The sequence below is a fragment of the Anolis carolinensis genome, chromosome 5 (assembly GCF_035594765.1).
Source record: "Anolis carolinensis isolate JA03-04 chromosome 5, rAnoCar3.1.pri, whole genome shotgun sequence".
In the NCBI taxonomy this organism is placed as follows: Eukaryota; Metazoa; Chordata; class Lepidosauria; order Squamata; family Dactyloidae; genus Anolis; species Anolis carolinensis.
The window spans coordinates 82,736,700-82,757,940 of NC_085845.1; the positions used below are offsets into that span (position 1 = coordinate 82,736,700).

At 37.9% G+C, this 21,241-nt stretch overlaps 1 protein-coding gene across 1 annotated transcript in view; it reads left to right on the forward strand.

Annotated features, from left to right (window-relative positions):
* Positions 1-21,241, forward strand: part of muc19 (mucin 19, oligomeric) — a 113,987-nt gene that overhangs the window by 40,372 nt on the left and 52,374 nt on the right. The window contains exons 14-19 of the mRNA XM_062981696.1: positions 954-1,038; positions 3,250-3,387; positions 10,237-10,386; positions 16,741-16,835; positions 17,906-18,032; positions 19,457-19,703. Coding sequence (XP_062837766.1) covers positions 954-1,038; positions 3,250-3,387; positions 10,237-10,386; positions 16,741-16,835; positions 17,906-18,032; positions 19,457-19,703 — 842 coding nt within the window. The remainder of the gene's footprint in view (positions 1-953; positions 1,039-3,249; positions 3,388-10,236; positions 10,387-16,740; positions 16,836-17,905; positions 18,033-19,456; positions 19,704-21,241) is intronic.

A 21,241-nucleotide genomic window follows, 5' to 3' on the forward strand; every position in this document is an offset into this window, starting at 1 on the left:
TCTCTGGATAAGAGTGAGCTACAACTCCCAGATCCAAGGTCAATCACCCCCAAATTGGGCCCATATGCACAGTTGGTCATGTTGGGTCTGTGTGCCAAGTTTGGCCCAGATCTGATGTCAACTGGGTTCAGTCCTTTCTGGATGCAGGTGAATTATTACTCTCAAAATCAAGGTCCATTCCCACAAACCCCTGCAGTATGTTCATTTGGTCATGGGGCTTCTCTGTGCAAAGTTTGGTCCCAGTCCATTGTTGGTGGGGGTCACGGTATCATTGAAAGTACTGCAAGTCCCATTATCCGTGGCAAGTGTGGTCCAGATCCATCATTGGTTGGATTAATAGTACTCTCTGGATGTAGGTCAAGTATAACTTTTGTAAATCATGGTGAATTTTCCCCATGTTCAGTGTCTGCTCAATTCCTTTGTTAAATGTGTGCCATAGGAAGGGGTAGGAAAGGGTTAAGGGAGAGGCAGTGGGCAGGGTCATGCAAATTAAGGAATCCTGGGATGTCCATTCTGGAGGAAAAAAAGAACATCTAGGATCAAATTGTCCCTGCATGAAAGCCTTCACTTTGTTATTATAATAACCCAGTTTCTCTAACTCCCACTTTCTTCCTATGCTTCCCGCTTGTTCTCATTACTGCAAACTGTGTTGAAAGTGAAAAAGTAGTTTGCATGAAATTAACCCAGCAAAAGGGAGAGGTGGGGGTCCAAAAACAAACTGCTAAACTTGGGTGGGGCTATATAACCTGCATGTCAGTGGAGGGAGGGCTACTGGTGTCTCTTGCTCAGTGTGGACTATAGCTGTTTGTGGAAGTGGGAGGCTGTCTGTGTAAGTGGACACCTCCACATACATACACATTTTTCACTTTTATTATGTGTATATTATGTCTTTTCCTTTGCATTTTTCTTGACATACGAATATACATCTTTTAATACAACAATGTGGATATTAGCCTCTTTCAGCGGACAAATATATATTCCATAACAATGGCAGCTTCTTCAATGACAAGATAAAGCATAAAGATTATTATGCTTCAGGTAAGATAAGATTTGTTTTATGAGCATAAAGACAAGGCTGACCAGAGATATTTTAGAACCATAGAATAGAATTATAGAATTAGAAGAAATTGCAGGGGCCATTCAGTTGAACTCCCTGCCATGCAGTAAAAGCACAAAGCATCCCCTGACAGAGGGCCATCTGTCCTCTCTTTAAAAGCCTCCAAGGAAGGAGCTTCCACCGCACTCTGAGGCAGAGAGTTCCACTGCTGAACAGCTCTTACAGTCAGAAAGGTTGTCCTTATTTTCAGGTGGAATCTCCTTTCCTGTAAGTTGAACCCATTGCTCCAAGTCCTAGGTATTCATCAGACTAGTCTGTGGCAGTGTCATAGGACACTTTCATCCCAGTTGAGCCACGGAGCCCCATGCCTCCCATCACACAATGCAGGCTCACTTCCGGCGAGGCTCTGTGGCTCAACTAGGGTGCAAGCATCCTATGATGCATTCTATGCATCCAGAACATGGGAGGCTTCCCTTGTTCTGTTGAAACAAACAGTACCAGCATGGGAGGAAGCTGAATGGCAATGCTTCCCCAAGTGTGATGGGGAAGCATTGCTCCACGAATGCCCCGCTGCCACATTGATTCACCATGGAGGCTGGCAAATCACCCTGTGGGATTTTCTCCATCAAATTTTGGCACATATGCTACCTGAGGCAGAGATTAATTGTAACAACCACCTTAGCTTAAGGCAGGGGTCCCCAAACTAAGGCCCGGGGGCCGGATGCGGCCCTCCGAGGTCATTTACCTGGCCCCCGCCCTCAGTTTTATAATATAATCTATTGTATATACATATAATATTGATAATAATATTATAATGTAATACAATATAACACTAATAATAATACCATATAATAATATTAATTATATATTCTATATTACATATAATATTACTAATAATATTACAGTATAGTGGTATAGTTCAATATAGTAATATATAATGCTAATATTGTGCTATGCTAATAATATAATATATTGTATGTACATATAATTTGTAAGCCACTTGAGTCCCCTTTGGGGTGAGAAGGGTGTGATACAAATGTAGTAAATAAATGCAGTAAATAAATAAATACATTTTAGACTTGGGCTCACCCAAAGTCTGAAATGACTTGAAGGCACACAACAACAACAACAACAACAACAACAACAACCCTAATTAACTTGACTATCTCATTGGCCAGAAGCAGGACCACACTTCCCATTGAAATCCTGATAAATGTATGTTGGTTAAAATTGTTTTTATTTTTAAATATTGTATTGTTCTTTCATTGTTCTTGTTGTTGTTGTTGTTGTTGTTGTTGTTGTTTTTGCACTACAAATAAGACATATGCAGTGTGCATCGGACTTTGTTTGTATTTTTTTCAAATGATAATCCGGCTCCTCAACAGTCTGAAGGATTGTGGACCGGCCCTCGGCTTAAAATGTTTGAGGACCCCTGGCTTAAGGTATCCAAGGCCAATTGAATATTTTGACAGAAAGCCCCATATTTAATACTAACACTATGTAACACGATTTTTGTTCCTGGGTTATAAATGTCATTTCCTAATTGATAAAGTGGGGTATCAATAAATATAATTAACACATAAATAAACTCTACAAAACCTTATGCTATTGGTCTCAAAGGTGGTACAAGATTCCTTTGCATACTGATCTTCCAGATTTACATAGCTGTCTCTTTTAATTGTATCCAGATCTTACTATTACACTATATAACACGATTTTTGTTCCTGGGTTATAAATGTCATTTCCTAATTGGTGCCATCATACAATCATGAAAAAGTTTATTAAACTGGAAAAATGTTGCTTTTGCGAGACATCTCACAGCACATTTTGCTATAGTTTTTCAATTAATATCTCATCAAGTCTCAACCAATTCAACTGGCAGTTTCTCAAGTCGCTCCTGACACACAAAAATAACCAATTAAACACAGTGTCGTTTATGGCAGCCACAAAAACAGAGTTTCTGGAATATACTTTCAAAGCAGGTGCCACACAATTAAACATGAAATAACACTTTCAAAACAGGAACAGTTTTTCCCCATTTTTGTTACATAGTGTAATCGAATAAAATAAATGACATTTTGTGTCCTCTCCTGAAATCAAATGATAATGCCAGCCCCACATAATAGTGTCAAAAAAGATAATGAAATGCAATTGAATACATAGTCATGTTGTACTAATATCACTTTCCACAGATACAATTGTCATCTTCAGGCGGTCTTCATCCTATATTGAAGCACAATTATATTTTGGCTTAAATATACAAATACAGCTTGTCCCAACAATGCAGGTCTATGCCACGCTGCCAGCGAAAAAATTTACAAACACAGGAGGTATGTTTCTGATAGAAATAATGTCATTATGGCTTAGCAGCATGTTTTTATAAGGGTGTGTGTGTGCAGTGATCGTCAGGAATTTTCAAGTTCAAATTTTAGCACTCTGTTTAATACCATTACTTATTTAGATTAGACGTGAGCAGTGTTGCAAATAGAGGAAATCAGTGTAAATATTTTGCTCCCCTCTCATCCCTTTCCCAATAGCAAGCTACGGAGTCCTGCTGTTATCTGTGATCTCTAACTGAAGATAACACCCAACTCTTCCTACTCTGCTTGCATTCATAAGTGAAGGGAAACCTCACTGTTCTCTGTTATGTTAGGCTGGAAACAATGGTAGGATTCTCTCACCATACCAATCACTTTCACAGAGTGGGTTACAAGGAAAATTCATATCTCCAAAATCTGATTTGAGATAATGGACATACTCCAGGCAGATAGAGTGAAACATATGTCCTCCAGGCTTGGTCCATAGGATTAATCTAGGCCCCAAGACCCCAATGGTCCCCCACTGATGATAGAGAATTTAGACCTCTTGGTCTACAGTAGCTTGTTCCAAAATAGGATTTGCTCCATACAGGGAAGGGCCTGATAACATAGCATAGGGGTCCCCAAACTAAGGCCCGTGGTCCAGATGTGCCCCCCCCCCGATCATTTATGTGTCCCTTGCTCTAAACTTTGGATTTAGGGTTGCTCAAGGTCTGAAACACCTTGAAGGCACACAACAACAACAATCCTAATTAACTTGACCATTTCATCATCCAAAAGCAGGCCCATACTTCCCATTGAAATGCTTGTAAGTTAGTTGATTAAAAATGTTTTCATTTTAATATTATATTGTTCTTTCATGTATATTTTTGCACTACAAATAAGATATGTGCAGTGTGCATAAGAATTAGTTCATTTTCCCCCCAAAATATAGTCTGGCTTCCCAACAGTCTGAGTGAATGTGAACCAGCTCTTAGCTTAAAAAGTTTAAGGACCCCTGTCGTAGCATATCGATGTCAGAGAATTTTGTTGTTAGTTCAGAACAATATAATAATAATAATAATAATAATAATAATAATAATAATAATAATAATAACTTTATTTTTATACCCCGCCCCATCTCCCCGAAGGGACTCGGGGCGGCTTACATGGGGCCTAGCCCGATAAAACAATCAAATATCAATAACACAGCAATAAAACAATAATACCAATAAAAACATCAATATCAGTAAAAACAATAGTTAAAATCAACATGAAACATACAATATTAAAACAGGAGACTAATTCATAGAACCCAGTGCAGAATGTGCCAAATGGGGAAGGTAATTTCACAGTTGAAATGGACAATAAAGTGCAATCTAAGTTCTCTTGCTTAGAACTGTAGAAGGGGGATGGCAAAGTGTAATATAAAATTTTAAATGAGCAACATCAAATCAGAGTAGCAAAAAAGTTGGATGGAAGTAGAAGGCATTGTTTTGCCGTGGTTCTGGTCCTTCCTGAACAGGTGGATTCTTTTAATACTGCAAATAAGGTAAAGGTAAAGGTTTTCCCCTGACATTAAGTCTAGTCGTGTCTGACTCTGGGGGTTGGTGCTCATCTCCATTTCTAAGCTGAAGAGCCGGCATTGTCTGTAGACACCTCCAAAGTCATGTGGCCGGCAGGACTGCATGGAGCGCCGTTACCTTCCTGCCGGAGTGGTACCTATTGATCTACTCACATTTGCATGTTTTCAAACTGCTAGGTTGGCAGAAGCTAGGTTGGCAGAAGCTCACCTTGCTCCCTGGATTCGAATCGCTGACCTTTCGGTCAGCAAGTTCAGCAGCTCAGCAATTTAATCTGCTACACCACCAGGGGCTCTAATACTACAGATAGTGTATTTCTTTTGGAAAATGTGCTCAAAATGTTGAGATTTTGAGTACAGTAGAGTCTCACATAACCAGCATAAACGGGCCGGGAGAACGTTGGATAAGCGAAAAAGTTGGATAATAAGGAGGGATTAAGAAAAGGCTTATTAAACATCAAATTAGGTTATGATTTTACAAATTAAGCACCAAAATATCATGTTATACAACAAATTTGACAGAAAAAGTAGTTCAATATGCAGTCATGCTATGTAGTAATTACTGTATTTACAAATTTACGAACAACATAGAACAAAACATAGGCAACATAATACAAATCACACTATAAAAAGATAAAACAGTAATACAATATATCAATTAAAACAAAAATACAGGATAAAAATTGCATTTAAAACACATACATTGTTAAATCGTAATAAAAACGGGATAGATTATTAAAAACCCTCTGGGGCTGATTAATTAATGACTGTAAAACATCATGTTTTACAACAAATTTGATAGAAAAACCAGTTCAATACACGGTAATGTTATGCAGTAATTACTGTATTTACGAATTTAGCACCAAAACATTGCAACATTTACTACAAAAACAATGACTCCTAAAAGGCAGACTGCTTTGGATAATCCAGAACATTGGATAAGTGAAGGTTGGATAAGCGAGACTCTACTGTATTTAAATGTACGTAAAATGTTGAGCATCTAAAAATAAATTTTTAAAAATATAACAAATGTAAAAAAAGAAATACTGCAAATAGTATCACATCACATCATTTGTTATGTTTTTTAAATTTATTTTTAGATGCTCAACATTTTAAATACATTTAAATACTCAAAATCTCAACATTTTCAACACAAGAGTACTCAGAGCATATTAACTATCTCAGTTATAATGAAATAACCTTTGCACATTTTTTCTGTCTTGAGCAAAAAAAAAGAATCTGTCTGTCTGTCTGTCTATCTGTCTGTCTGTAACCTCACAGTATAAAAGTAAATCCCCCTCTCTGTCATATAGTTGTTCTAGTCTCTCTATTCCTTTTTCCTTCAATGTTTGAATATTTCTATTCATATTTGATTCCTTATCCTTATTGATTATCCATACTGTTGACATTTTAGATTTTAAGCTACTTATTCTCCCTTGCCATTTCTTCCACACTTGCATTGTTCCTTTCATTGGTCCTATTAATTTATCTATATTTCTCTTATCCCATTTTCTAAAGATTATTTCTTCACAATTAACTCCATTCATTTCCTTTTCAAATCTCACCCATTTTTTATTTGTCACTTGTAATTCTATTGGTCTTTCAATTTGGAAGGCATCACTATATAGCTCTAGGCATGGACAGCCCCATCCCCCTTTCATTTCTTTTGCAATTATCATTTTTTTCCTTACTCTTGGTCTTTTCCCTCCTTCAACCCAATAATTTAGTTTCCTATCCCATTCCTTTAATTTTGCCATGGGAGGAATTCCTGGGAGAGCCTGAAATAAATACATCATTTTTGGAATTATCAATATTTTCAATGCCCTTATCCTAGACATCTGTCTCAAATTTTTATTCTTCCACCTGCTCATTTGTTTTAACATTCTCTTCCATGCCATTCTATAAGTTCCATCTATTATTTTATCAAGTGTCTTAAATATCCAAATTCCCAAATACTTCATCTTTTTAATACCCAATTTTAATCCTGATTCCTTCCTTATCTCTAATTGTTCCTTCGGTGGCGTATTAATAAATAATATCTCTGATTTCTCCATATTTACTGATAGCCCTAATACTTTTTTAAACTCCCTCAATATTATTTTCATTGATTTAATCATTTCCCTTGGTCTCTGTGTTAAAATTATTGCATTGTCCGCATACAGGTTCAATCTCAACTCCTCCTTCCTCCCAATCTTATACCCTTCCCATGTTTCATCCATCCTTATTTTATATGCTAGGGGTTCTATTACCAGAGCAAATAACATTGGGGATAATGGACAACCTTGTTTGGTCCCATTCTCAATTTGAATGTTTTCCGTTCTTTGTCCATTCACTCTAATACAAGCCGTATTCTCCCTATATACATTTTTAATCATTTCGCAGAAATTATTCCCCAAATTTAGTTCTTTACATAATCTATACAGATATTCATGGTTTACTTTGTCGAAAGCTTTATACACATCTAACTTTAGAATTGACAATTTTCTTTTTGTTTTTGTCGCATGACTAATCGCATTAACAACATTTCTTATTGGTTCACTGATACTCCGCCCTTTAACAAATCCATATTGGTCTTCTCCTATAATCTTTGGTAGAATAATTTCCAATCTATTTGCTATGATTTTCATGAATATCTTATAATCTTGGTTTACTAAACTGATCGGACGATATGATTCTGGGAGCTCCGGTTGTCTATCTGGCTTCAGAACTGGAATAATTTCAGAAAGTTTCCATGTTTCTGGGACAATACCTCTCATATATACCTCATTAAACATTTCAGCCATATATGGTACCAACTCATGCATAAAGGTCTTATAAAATTCTGCTGTATATCCATCTATACCAGGTGCCTTATATTGTTTCAGTCCTTTAATTTCCTGAATTACTTCTTCCTGTGTTATTTCATCATTTAGCATATGACAGAGAGGGAACGGTAAGAGAAAATAAAATTAAACAATGGCTTGGAGAAGAAAATTGGTTACAGATAAGAGCAATCTGTGCATATTGCAAAATAAAAGAAAATATTAATATGGTTAAGAGAGAAGATAACGCCTTTGAAAAGATAATAAGAGAAAAGGGGGAAGGAAAGAAGGCACAGGCCAGCAAAATATATACAATGCTCATAGAGGTTGATGGATGTATAATACGGGATCTGAAAAGTATGTGGGAAACGGAGCTGCAAATCACAGAACAAGAGATGAGAAATGTGGTAGAGACAATAGGGATGAAAAGGAATACCAGAGTACAAGAAATGAGGAGGAAAATATTGCACAAATGGTATCGTACACCCTGCCAATTAGCATACTACTATAAAAAGGGGAGTAGTCAGTGCTGGCATGGATGTCATCAGAAAGGGCGGTTTATGCACATGATGTGGGAATGTGAACATGTACAATATTTTTGGCAGACTATACAAAATGAGTCAAATCAAATACTAGGAAATGAGTGGGTCATAACAAAGGAAATAGCGGTATTAGGGAAAAGAGAGGAAATGGGAAATAAAAGGGAAATAAAAGAAGCAATAATTGAATGTGCACAAGCAGTAATAGTATTAGGGTGGAAAGATAAATCAAAATGGACAGTAAATAAATGGTACCAATATATGGTGGAGCAAATGGAATTTGAAATTATGAATGTGAAACTAAATGTTGTAAAAACTAATGAAAATAGAACAAGAGAAATGGAAGAAAGATGGACAATGGTAAAGAACTATATCATGAATCAATCTGGAGATCAAGCCATAAGAAATAAGATACAAATGTTATATAGTATATAGGTTGGAAATGGATTAAGATAAAGATATAAAAATTGTCTCATAAAGAAACGAATATGTAAAAAGAAAACAATCCTCGTGTTGGTGGTGGGAATTGTAAATGTTTTGTATGTCTACGGTATGTATTTTTTGTGTTTTAAAAAATAAAAATTTATTAAAAAAAAAAAAAGTAAATCCCCCTCAAACTTTCCATTTTAAACATGAAATCCCTACCTTGAAACAGTCAGTCTTTCCTTCTAGAAACTTTTTGAAGAGTTCCCAGTCCTGCCCGAACTCTGAAGGATCTTTTGACTGAGTGAATCCTGTATATTTTTTTGCATGTTTTTAATTGTATTATTCTTTTTAAATTGTCAGCTACTTTGAGTTCTAATTTTGGGGGAAAGTGGAATACAAATAAATAGTAATAATAAATAGGAAGGAGAGGAGGAAAATGTACATATTGTGTATTTGTCAAGCAGTATTAATTTGCATACTGAATTATAAAGTGATAAAATGAATTTACGTTTGATAAGAAGGCAGGTATCAATTTCCCTCACCCAGATTTCAATCTCCCTCCCCCTAGATTTCTGTTTCTCCCCACAATGTAACAAAATCTTTTTATTTTAACACTTCTAGAAATGGTAAATCCTAAGTACAATTAGAGGCCACGGTGGCGCAATGGGTTAATCTTTGTGCTGCTGAACTCTTGGCAATTTGAATCTGTGGGTTGGGGTGAGCTCCCACTGTTAGCCCTAGCTCCTGCCAACCTAGCAGTTCAAAACATGCAAATGTGAGTAGATAAATAGGTACCGCTTTGGCGGGAAAAAGCAAAAAGACAAAAAGACAGTCACAGCCAGGAGGTGTCTATGGACAATGCAGGCTCTCAGCTTGCAAATGGAGAAGAGCACCTCCCCCAGAGCCAGAGATGAGCACCGCTTCCAGAGCCAGAAATGAAAGGAGAGCCTTTGCCTTTGACTATGTACAGTAGAGTCTCACTTATCCAACACTCGCTTATCTAATGTTCTGGATTATCCAACGCATTTTTGTAGTCAATGTTTTCAATATATCGTGATATTTTGGTGCTAAATTCTTAAATACAGTAATTACTACATAACATTACTGAGTATTGAACTACTTTTTCTGTCAAATTTGATGTTTTGGTGCTTAATTTGTAAAATCATAACCTAATTTGATGTGTAATAGGCTTTTCCTTAATCCCTCCTTATTATCCAACATATTCGCTTATCCAACGTTCTGCCGGCCCGTTTATGTTGGATAAGTGAGACTCTACTGTATTTGTGTCTCATTGCATTTCATTGTTTGCCTGAATGTTTGCCTGTGTCTGTTTATATGCTGTAATCTGCTCTGAGTCCCCTTGGGGAGAAGAGCAGAATATAAATAAAGTGTTATTATTATTATTATTAGTAGTAGTAGTAGTAGTAGTTAAAGATCGAACTTAATGTTTCTCAAAGTTCTATGATAAAGTCAATTGGTATACCAATGGTGAAAGTAGAAAAACATTTTGTGATTTTATTTTGGCAATCTACAGGGCTCTGTGGTTCCTTCAACAACAAAGCCGGAGATGAGTTTATGTCAAGCCAGAACATCCTGGAGGTGACTCCTGAAGCATTTGCAAGGTCCTGGGAAATGATGACATGTCCTAAAGCCAGGCAATTATCATGTGCCAGCATTGAGAAAGGTAATCATTTTAGGAGCATGGGTATGACTAGATAAAAATGCTTTTCATGGCACGGTAAGCCAGTGGACTTGATCTGTTCATTAGACGATAGGTGGTTTCCAGCAGACCTATCCTTGACTAGTCTGCTAACTCATATTTCAATACCCAGTTCAGTCTGGTAATGTCCCAAAGCAAAATGAAAGTCACTTTGTACAGTTTTTCATTGCCAGCTGAATTATTTTAAAGGGTTTCTACAATAGAAGCATTCTATTCACTGCTTTCCCAATTTTATTGTTGGTAATACAGGGCATCAGGGAACTATGCCATGGTTCCCTCTACCTTCCATCCTAAGGTGACTTTCAAGCTATGTTCCAAACCATTAAACTTGTAGTTGTATTTTAAAAAAACAACAACAACTACTTGTAGTTGTAACTGGGGAGGACAGACAGGGCTGTAGCCAAGGGGGGGGGGGGTTAGGGGTTCAACCCTCCCCCCCCAAAATTTCAGTTTTTTTTTAACTGGTTTACTCATGAATTTGAACTGGTTAACCAAATCCCCATGAGCGACCACTGAAGTTTATCTGTCTTGAGTGTCCACTGAAATTTATCAATGGAGCCTGATTTCTAAATTATTTTGCATTATGGAACTAATCTTCATGATTTGCTAAAAAAAAGTTTCAAACCCCCCCCCCCCCCCATTTATTTATTTTTTTGGCTATGGCCCTGAGTACAGATCTACCTGGTGTAAATATGTAAAGTAAGTGTATTTAATGCATAAAGTCTGTAAAAAAAGAGAGAGAGAGAGAGAGAACAGCCAGAGTTATTTATTTTAGGGAACTGTTTTTCAGTGCATATATTTTAAAATTTAGTTGTACTGAGTGTTGAAATGGCGAACAGACTTATTCATTTTTTTCAGTTGTATGAACTGATGCCATCATGGAAATATAGCCTTAGTTTTAGAACCGTTAAAATGAAATTTTCTTCAAAATAATTATTTTTACAACAGATGGATAATTAGTTGAAATAGATAACAGATCAAATGGAAAATGCAATGTTTGTCGTTCTATTTCAACAGTTTATGACTACTGAGAAATGTTGCTAATATGGCAGGATGTTCTGACTTTTAATTCATCCTAAATGCCTCCATATTCTAGAATCCAGTAACAATACATCTGTTTTAACATTAACAATTGTGTACATTAAAAATTAAGAAATTGCTTTTCCACCCACAAAACCCTAACAGTAGAATTATTATGTTAATAATAATAATGATAATAATAATAATAGGAAAAACTCAGCCACTATCAGGACCTCAAGATTGAACTTCAAAGACTCTGGCAGAAACCAGTGCAGGTGGTCCCAGTGGTGATGGGCACACTGGGTGCTGTGCCAAAAGATCTCAGCCGGCATTTGGAAACAATAGACATTGACAAAATCACGATCTGCCAACTGCAAAAGGCCACCCTACTGGGATCTGCGCGCATCATCCGAAAATACATCACACAGTCCTAGACACTTGGGAAGTGTTCGACTTGTGATTTTGTGATACGAAATCCAGCATATCTATCTAGTTTGTTGTGTCATTAAATAATAATAATAATAATAATAATAATAATAATAATAATAATAATAATAATAATAACGTTATTCTTGTATCCCGCCCCATCTCCCTGAAGGGACTTTGTGCTGCTCACATGGGGACCAAGCCCAGTAATACACAATAAAACACATCAGCATAGGTACATTTAGCTTATAACATGTAAAAGCAAAAACATCCAATAAAATCAAATAAAGGCAACTCAAACAAGGCGCAGTGAGCATATTCAGAGATTGGAGGCAGGCGGTTAAAATTACATATTTGCAATAACTGGCAGAACACTGATGAGATTGATCAGGGTAAAGTGGTTGGTATTCCAAAATTTACACCCATAAGCAGTGTAGCTGTAGAGTACTGGGGGCATCTAGTGATTACTAAGGCACATTACAACAATGGATAAGGAACCACTGCTTTCAGGTTCTCCATAATATTCCAGGTCTAAAATAACATGGAGGACCTTGGTGAAGAGCTTCACCTCACTAATAATAATAATAATAATAATAATAATAATAATAATAATAATAATAATAATAATTTGGAAACAATAGACATTGACAAAATTACGATCTGCCAACTGCAAAAGGCCACCTTACTGGGATCTGCGCGCATCATCCGAAAATACATCACATAGTCCTAGATGCTTGGGAAGTGTTCGACTTGGGATTTTGTGATACGAAATCCAGCATATCTATCTTGTTTGCTGTGTCATACAACAACAATAATAATAATAATAATAATAATAATAATAATAATATGTATATCCTGCCCTCTCTCCAAAACGACTCAGGGCAGCTTACAACAAAATTTAATCATAACACATACATAAGCAAAAGAAAAAAGACAGGACATAATATAGAACCAACAAAGTCATGCCAAAAGTGATAGAGCAGGCAGATTGAGAAGCTTTCTTTCCTCCTGTGTTTAGTAGGTGCACTTTCAGTGTAGCAAGGCTGCTGCAAATCCACAGGCCAATCATAAAGCCCAGGTTAAAACATTCTTAAGAACAAATAGCTTATGGGATGGAAGCTCTCTCCAGATTGAACCCAAAGCTTCAACCCCTTGGGCTCCTGTTACTCCTTTTGCTCCCTTTCCCTTAATATCCCTTCCTGGATCTGGTAGGCAGGCCTCCAGGTGGCTGCTGTTCTGCACAAGTGACTATGGACTTTATCACAGAAGGTTGATGAAGTACAGTACAATTATTGTGAGATAAAAGTACCTTTGGATGGAGCTTACTGTACAACATCATGTCTCTCCTGTAGAGGTGTGCAATTTGACCAAAAGGCATGCTATTTTGGGGTCCATTATCACTGACCCCTCATTCATTTTACCGGGAAGTTACTTGAATGCGATGTGGTTTTGCCGTTTTCATTCGGCAAAGATTCCGCCTTTTGGCTACAATGGGAAAATTTAAAGGCTCAATCCTCAGCCATTTTAAGACCTATCTGCATGAAACCTATCTCAGTTTTAGACCCCATTTACAACTGCAGGCCTGCCAAGTTTCAAAACAATTCACCAATCTACTGATTTTTTAGAATTATTTTAAGTTTTAACCATAACATTTTTAAAAATACAGTAGAGTCCCGGTTATCTGACATAAACGGGCTGGCCAAATGTCGGATAACCAAAACTTTTGGATAATAGAGAGGCCTTGTTATCCCTCCCAGCAAGCCAAGTGTTTGCCGGGAGGGAAAAGTCTCCTCCCTCCCGGAAAGCACCCAGCTTGGAGAGGCCCACTGCTGCCTAGAAAAACAGTTTTTCTAGGCAGCAACACTCAGTGGGCCTGTCCAAGTGCCAAGTCCCCTATGGGTGAGAAGGTTGGGATATAAGTACTGTAATAAATAAATAAATAATAAGAGGGAAAAGTCTGTGCCAGTCACGTCTCATCCGTCCTGGCAAGCACCCGGCTTGGGGAGGCCTGCTGCACGTTGCTGCCTAGAAAAACAGCAATGCGCAGCAGGCCTCTCCAAGTGCCGGTCACCCACTGGGAGGGGCGAGACGTCAGCGCATCAGATAATACGTTATGTTGGATAAGTGGAAGTCAGATAATTGGAACTCTACTGTAAGACAAACTGCAAGAGAGAGTTCTGGGAATTGTAGTCGCTGGTTGTGTCCATTCTTAGCCAATCAGAGCATGTACATAACCAGGCTGTTTAATGGCTGAGAAACAGAGAGAAAAACTTCAACTTCCATTATGTTCAGAGAGGAACTTTTCAATACCCGTCCTATGCAAGTGCTGCTGGGAAAGTGAGTTCCTAGCAGGGCCTTCTCTGGAGGAGGAGGGAACTTTCCAAGAAGAAATGGGTGGAGGCTGCTTCTGCTGGGGAGAGAGAAAAGACCCTGCAGATCCCTGCCTCAAGTATATTGCAGACTTGACTCCTTCCTTCCTGGAACCGATAAAATCTGGCTCCCTTAATCCGTTTTGCTGGACTTTTCATCTCCCTCCTCCCTGTTCTGTTTTTGGAGATTATATAAAACAGACCACCAAAAACTACAAATCATTTTCATTCAAACTGATTCGGGCCCAAACCTACTCTCCTATATTCACATTGCACTTGAATTTTGATTGGATCATCTCTTTTCATTGACGGGGAAAAAATAGTCAGGGAGTGCAGTCTCACTGTTATTCTGTCACTCTTCCTTGTGCAATAATGTCCTGGCACTGCAGGCCCAATATTGCAAAATGGAAGAAATACTTGCAAGAATGCCATGGCTGTGCAGTTGTGGAAAAACTGGAAGGTCGGTAGGTAGGGGGGAAAGTAGCATCCAAATCCTGGGGATGGAAAACATGAGTAGGAAATAAGGCTGTGTAAAAGACTGATAATGGGATATCACAACAAAGTTCTGGCATAGCACAACGTGGTGTGGTGTGACAGTAATTGTTCTAATAATAATAATAATATGTTTACATTTGCTTCAAGAACACGATTGTGATGAGGCAACAAGCTTATGTGATCAAATCTTTAGTTTATCTGTGGGTTTGGTGTGGCAGAGCATGACCATTCTTTCCTTTCAGTTCCTAAATGCAAACAGTCAGAGTTGTAGAAAATAAAAACAATAAATATGTATAGGATAACAAATAAGTTAAACATGAAATCCATCTTCCCAGCTCTCATAACCCCATGCTTCATCCTGTCTCTGACTATCCGAATTCAAGTTCATTAGATGAGGCAGTCAAATTGCAATTACAGCAGGATAAAAGCACCTTTGCCACATGCTGTTGCTTCTTTCCTGCTGATCTCCCAGTAGGAAACAGTCTGGAAAGTGTTTCTTTTACAAAGGCAAATAATCCATTAATGGTCTCCTTTTGTAAAAGAAATGCCTTCCAATAGTCTCCCATTGGGATGGCAGCAGAGAGAAAACAACATCATAGGACCTTATCACATTGGGATACACTTCATTTTGGAGGCTCTCTGAACGCAATTCCAAACTGGTCCGCTCATATGACATTCCATCAACAATCCGTCGAAATCCATCTGCAAAATATCACAGAAATGGAGCAAGTGCACTTGGGATTCTAATCGTGTTTTTTGATTTAATACGGTTCTGAGACACTGTTTTTACGTGTGCTTGTAAAATCAGTATGCATTCAGTCAGCGAAAAACTTCTGAGAATGGTAGTTCAAGACTTCCAGGCTATGTCACAGCTCAATATTAGAAAAAATATAATAAAAGAGCCCCCGATGGTGCAGCGAGTTAAACCACTAGGCTGCTGAATTTGCTAACCAAAAGGTTGGCAGTTCGAATTTGGGGAGCAGGGTGAACTCCCGCTGTTAGCCCCAGCTTCTGCCAACCTAGCAGTTCAAAAACATGCAAATGTGAGTAGATCAATGGGTACCGTTCTGGAGGGAAGGTAACAGCGTTCCATGCAGTCATGCTGGCTACATGAACTTGGAATTGTCTATGGACAGCACTGGCTCTTCTTCAGCTTAGAAAGAGAGATGAGCACCAACTCCCAGGGTTGGACAACAACTAGACTTAATGTCAGGGGAAACCTTTAATTTTACCTTATAGTAAAAGAGGTGATGTAAGTAGGCATTTGAATGGATTGGAAGAAATGCGAGGCTCAGGTGTGATGGGGTCAGTATGCATCCAGTCTGAATACAGTATGAATTCAGACCTAAAAAACATATGGGATGCATATTTATATAATTGTAGAATAGGCCAATGTGGTAAGTCCAAAGCAAAAACATTTTTGTCCTGTTGTAAATGCGATTTGCCTGCCTTATGTGATAATGCTGAATTCCTTTTTCTACTTAGCTACTCTGTAATGCTGTTGTAATATCCTGATGAGCTAGTATTTCTCAGTAGACTCTTTCACACACTGTCCCTTACATATCAGATTCTCCAGCTGCTTCCAGTGCCTTCTTATGACTCACATATTCATTGACTGCTCAACCTCCTTTTCTGTCATTTTCCCCCATCTGCTAGATCCTTCTTGGCCTTTCTAGTGACAGTTGCAAGGAATCATCTTTCTTTCACATCTTGTATTACGAATATATTTCTTTAAATGAACATGTTAACTATTTAACCAATTATTAAGCCAGGAGCAGTTTCATCACAAAATCAATGTAAGCACAAGACAATCTCAGAACAAGGAACTGATTTATGAGTTACAGATTTCTATGTTGGAGACCAATGCCATGGTTTTGTGAGACTGGCTTCCTAATTTTTTTAGTGTGTTCATCTCTGCTGTCAATATTTGTTCCTGCTCATCAAAATGTGATCACACAGAGAGATTATAGACAATAATATATGCCTTGTTTTTTATTATTAATTACAGAAAATTTTGCGAAAAAAACCTGTGCCGTCCTTACTGATGCTAACGGAGTATTTGCTGCTGGCCATTCTGTAGTGGACTACAGAGACTACTATGAAGTACGAAAAGATTCATACCTAAGACCTTCCGACATATATGACTAGTCCAATTTATTTCACGGAGTGAATGAATGGTTTAATTTAGGGGTGCCCAAACTTTTTAAACAGGTCCCTTAGACTCTTGGAGGACCAAACTATAATTTTTTTTAAAAAAACTATGAACAAATTCGTATGCACACTGCACATATCTTATTTTGAAGTAAAAAACAAAACAAAATGGGAACAAATACAGCCTCAATGTTAATCATAATCATAATAAAAATAATAATGAGGGTTGAAAGAGACCCCTTGGGCCATTTAGTCCAACCCCTTTCTCCCTTTGTGCACCAAAAGCACTAGCAAAGCACCCCTTAATGATTAATTAATTATTAATTAAATAATAATTAAAATACCATTATAAACAAGCAAAGCTTTGGAAGGCGCACACTGGGCGAGGGAGAGGTGGGAAAGGCAGGGTGAGGGAGGAGGCTCTCATTATTTATTTATTTATTTACAGTATTTATATTCCATCCTTCTCACCCCGAAGGGGACTCAGGGCGGATTACAATGAACACATATATGGCAAACATTCAATGCCAACAGACAAACAACATATATAGTCAGACACAGAGGCATTTAACATTTTTTTCCAGCTTCACGATTCCGGCCACAGGGGGAGCTGTTGCTTCACTGTCCAGTAGTGGCTGTACTTCCTCATTCCATTCCTCGTGTTTTGCTGGCAGTTTTATGATGTTGTAAATTAGTTAAATTAGCCTCCCGCATAAAGCGTACCTAAATTTCCCTAATTGACAGATGCAACTGTCTTTCGGGGCTGCATAGGTCAACAGCAAGCCTGGCTATTTAATGGTCGAAGGCTTAACCCAACCCGGGCTTCGAACTCAAGATCTCTCGGTCAGTAATGATTTATTGCAGCTGGTTACTAGCCAGCTGCGCCACAGTTTTGTAACTTCTAAGAATAAAGTTCTTAATCTTCTAAATCGCTTTGTGAACCTCACCGGTGCTTTGTGCCAGAGGAAAACATAAAGCTTCAGGGGAAAGTTGTTTTGTTTTGTTTTGTTTTTGTCTTTCAGAAATGTCTTATGTCCACTTGTCTATGTGAAGAAATCAAGGATTGTTTGTGCACAGCTCTAGGAAACTACGTTAAGGCATGCACTAAACACGGAGTATACATAACTGATTGGAGAAGGGGAATGTGTGGTAAGATTAGAGTATTTGCCTAACACCCCTACCTCCAAGAAAATCTGGTGTAGGAAGATATATCTTGATGCCATCCATGATATTTAATATTTTGGGGTTCATTAGAGGACATACAACCTCATCAGACAGGCCAATTTGCCTGTCCTTTCCACTGCTGTTAGTTCTTTTGGGTGCTTGGAAAGGTTGCAAACCAAGATAGGAATTAATTGTGGCAAAGTACTGTATATACTCGAATATAAGCCTAGTTTTTCAGCCCCTTTTTAGGGCTGAAAAAGCTCCCCTCAGTTTATACTCGAGTGAGGGTCCTGGCCGCCTTCTATTCAGGTTGCCTTATACTTGAGTATATAGGTATTCAGAGTTGGACAGTCTTATCTTATTAAAGTCTTTTTATTATCTTAAATTACAGTTTTATATAAATACTAGCTGTGCCCGGCCACGCGTTGCTGTGGCGAAGTATGGTGGTATGGGAAATAAAGTATTGAGGAACTGGTGGTAGTTAAGGTAAAGGGTAAAGGCTTTACCTTACATTAAGTCCATTATAAATGGATTATATAGCTGTGTGGAAGGGCCTTTAGTCTGCCATATAATCCAGTTAAAATCAGATAATCTGTATTTTATAGGCAGTGTGGAAGAGGCCTAAGTGAGGCCTAACTCTGCCTGTCCCCTGGGCTGAGTGGGTTGCTAGGAGACCAAGTGGGTGGAGCTTAGCCTCCTAGCTGGCAGCAATTGGATAAAAACAATTATCTCTAATTAGGACATTATTTTTCTTTTCTTTTTGTTGTATAAACGTAGAGGCATGGATGAGGGGTTGTGCTGCCAAGTTTCGTGTTTCTGGAATGTGTAGTTTTGTTGTTTTGTCCTAGGCCGAAATTTAATTACACTTTTATATATATAGATTCAAAAACATTTAACCCAGTGATGCCTCAAATAATGCAGTTTTATTAATAGCTATTTTTATTTTTGAATTTGACCCATAGCTGCTGCATTTCCCACCCTCATCTTATACTCGAGTCAATAAGTTTTCCCAGTTTTTGTGGTAAAATTAGGTGCCTCGGCTTATATTCGGGTCGGCTTATACACGAGTATATACGGAACACACTAGAATGAGTAAGGAGCAAAACTGGAACAAGCAAAGGACTCTTGTAGACTACCCAGAAGTTATAGACTGCCAAATGGTTACAGGAAATGCCAAATTATTCCCTTTTGCGAAATCATACTTTATTCAACAATTAATTGATTCTCTTGTCATCCAGAGGATGACTAAATGTGAAACAATTAACATCAATAATAAATTATAAGAATTAGGAAATCAGATATTACCTTGTGTCTAGATAAAATAAATATTTTTACAAGTGCTGAGAATATTTTACAAATGTTCACAGTTGTTTGTTCTTTCGTCCTTCCTTCCTTCTTGTTTCTGATAGAGCAAAAGTGTGAAGGGGGCAAAGTCTTCCAGTATAATGCAAAAGCCTGCAACACCTCTTGCCGCTCCTTTTCAGAAAGGGATTTGAGTTGTGATGTAGAAGAAAGCCCAGTAGATGGATGCCTTTGCCCAGAGGGCCTGTACTTAAATAGCAAAGAAAAGTGTGTGAACCAAGATGCATGTGATTGTTACATGGATAATAAGGTGCTGATGAGAGATCAACATATTGAGCTGAATAATTACACATGGTATGTAACTATGTATATTCCTTCATTTAGATAATTATGAGTTCAGAATATTTCTAGCTGGATATACAACACTTCACCAAAATATGTCCCAAGTGATCTGGTCCCAGTGTGGGAACTGCCTTCCTTTGATCTGTTCAAATGCCACTTCAGAAATCCACCCACAGATGGAAATGGATAGAAATTCATTGACCTGCTGTCTTCACTCCCCATTAGAACCCAAAACCAGTTGGGAATCTTCTCTACAAGAGTCCTATTAAATTGGACAGGCTGTGGAGAAAGAAGGGAGGAAGGCTGGGGGCAATTTAAGGAGGCTCTGGAGGATTGTGTTTATGTCTATGTTCTTATGGCTTCAAACTACAGGAAAGGAGATTCCACCTGAATATTAGGAAGAACTGTGAGAGCTATTTGGCAGTGGAACTCTCTGCCCCGGAGTGTGGTGGAGGCCCCTTCTTTGGAGGCTTTTAAGCAGAGGCTGGATGGCCATCTGTCGGGGATGCTTGAATGAGATTTTCCTGCTTCTTGCAGGGGGTTGGACTGGATGGCCTGTGAGGTCTCTTCCAACTCTACGATTCTATGATTCTATAGAAGAAGATCTCTGGATCTACTTATGTATGTGACCAAAGCATGTGAAGACACTTCCATGGGAAGATGTCTAGAACTTCAGAAAGGAAACAGACAGGTTTTCTTTGTTCTTAAAAGTCATCACTTAATCTATTGTTGTCATCCTTGTTGTTGAACCATAACCATACATGGTACTGTACCAAATGAAAAAAACAGATATTCCTATCAAAGATATGCATTATTAAGTTATTTGTTGACTATCCATCAAGGTTGCATGAGAATACAGAAAACTACTAGAGTATAATTTAGGAGCAGGTTTTCTCTGATGGAACTCTCTGACTACTGTTTTGACAAATGAAAAAAGCTTGGGTGGCAAAATACGTTTTCAGTTTTGTTACGGAATTGTCTCATCCCACTGAATTTTTTTTATTGTAATACAAATTATTATTTTTTCATTATTGCTACTCACCTTATCACATTGGGATATACAGTAGAGTCTCACTTATCCAACATTTGCTTATCCAACATTCTGGATTATCCAACACATTTTTGTAGTCGATGTTTTCAATACATCGTGATATTTTGGTGCTAAATTCGTAAATACAGTAATTACTACATAGCATTACTGTATATCGAACTACTTTTTCTGTCAAATTTGTTGTATAACATGATGTTTTGGTGCTTAACTTGTAAAATCATAACCTAATTTGATGTTTAATAGGCTTTTCCTTAATCCCTCCTTATTATCCATCATATTCGCTTATCCAACATTCTGCCGGCCAGTTTATGTTGGTTATGTGAGACTCTACTGTACTCTGTTTTTGAGACTCTTTGAACGCAATTCCAAATGGGTTCTATCACGTTTGTCCCATTCTGTCAGTAATCTATTGGAATCCATCTGCAAAACGTTGAGAAACAGAGTAATTGCACACGGGCTTTTAATCATGTTTTTTGATTTAATACTGTTCTAAGGTGCT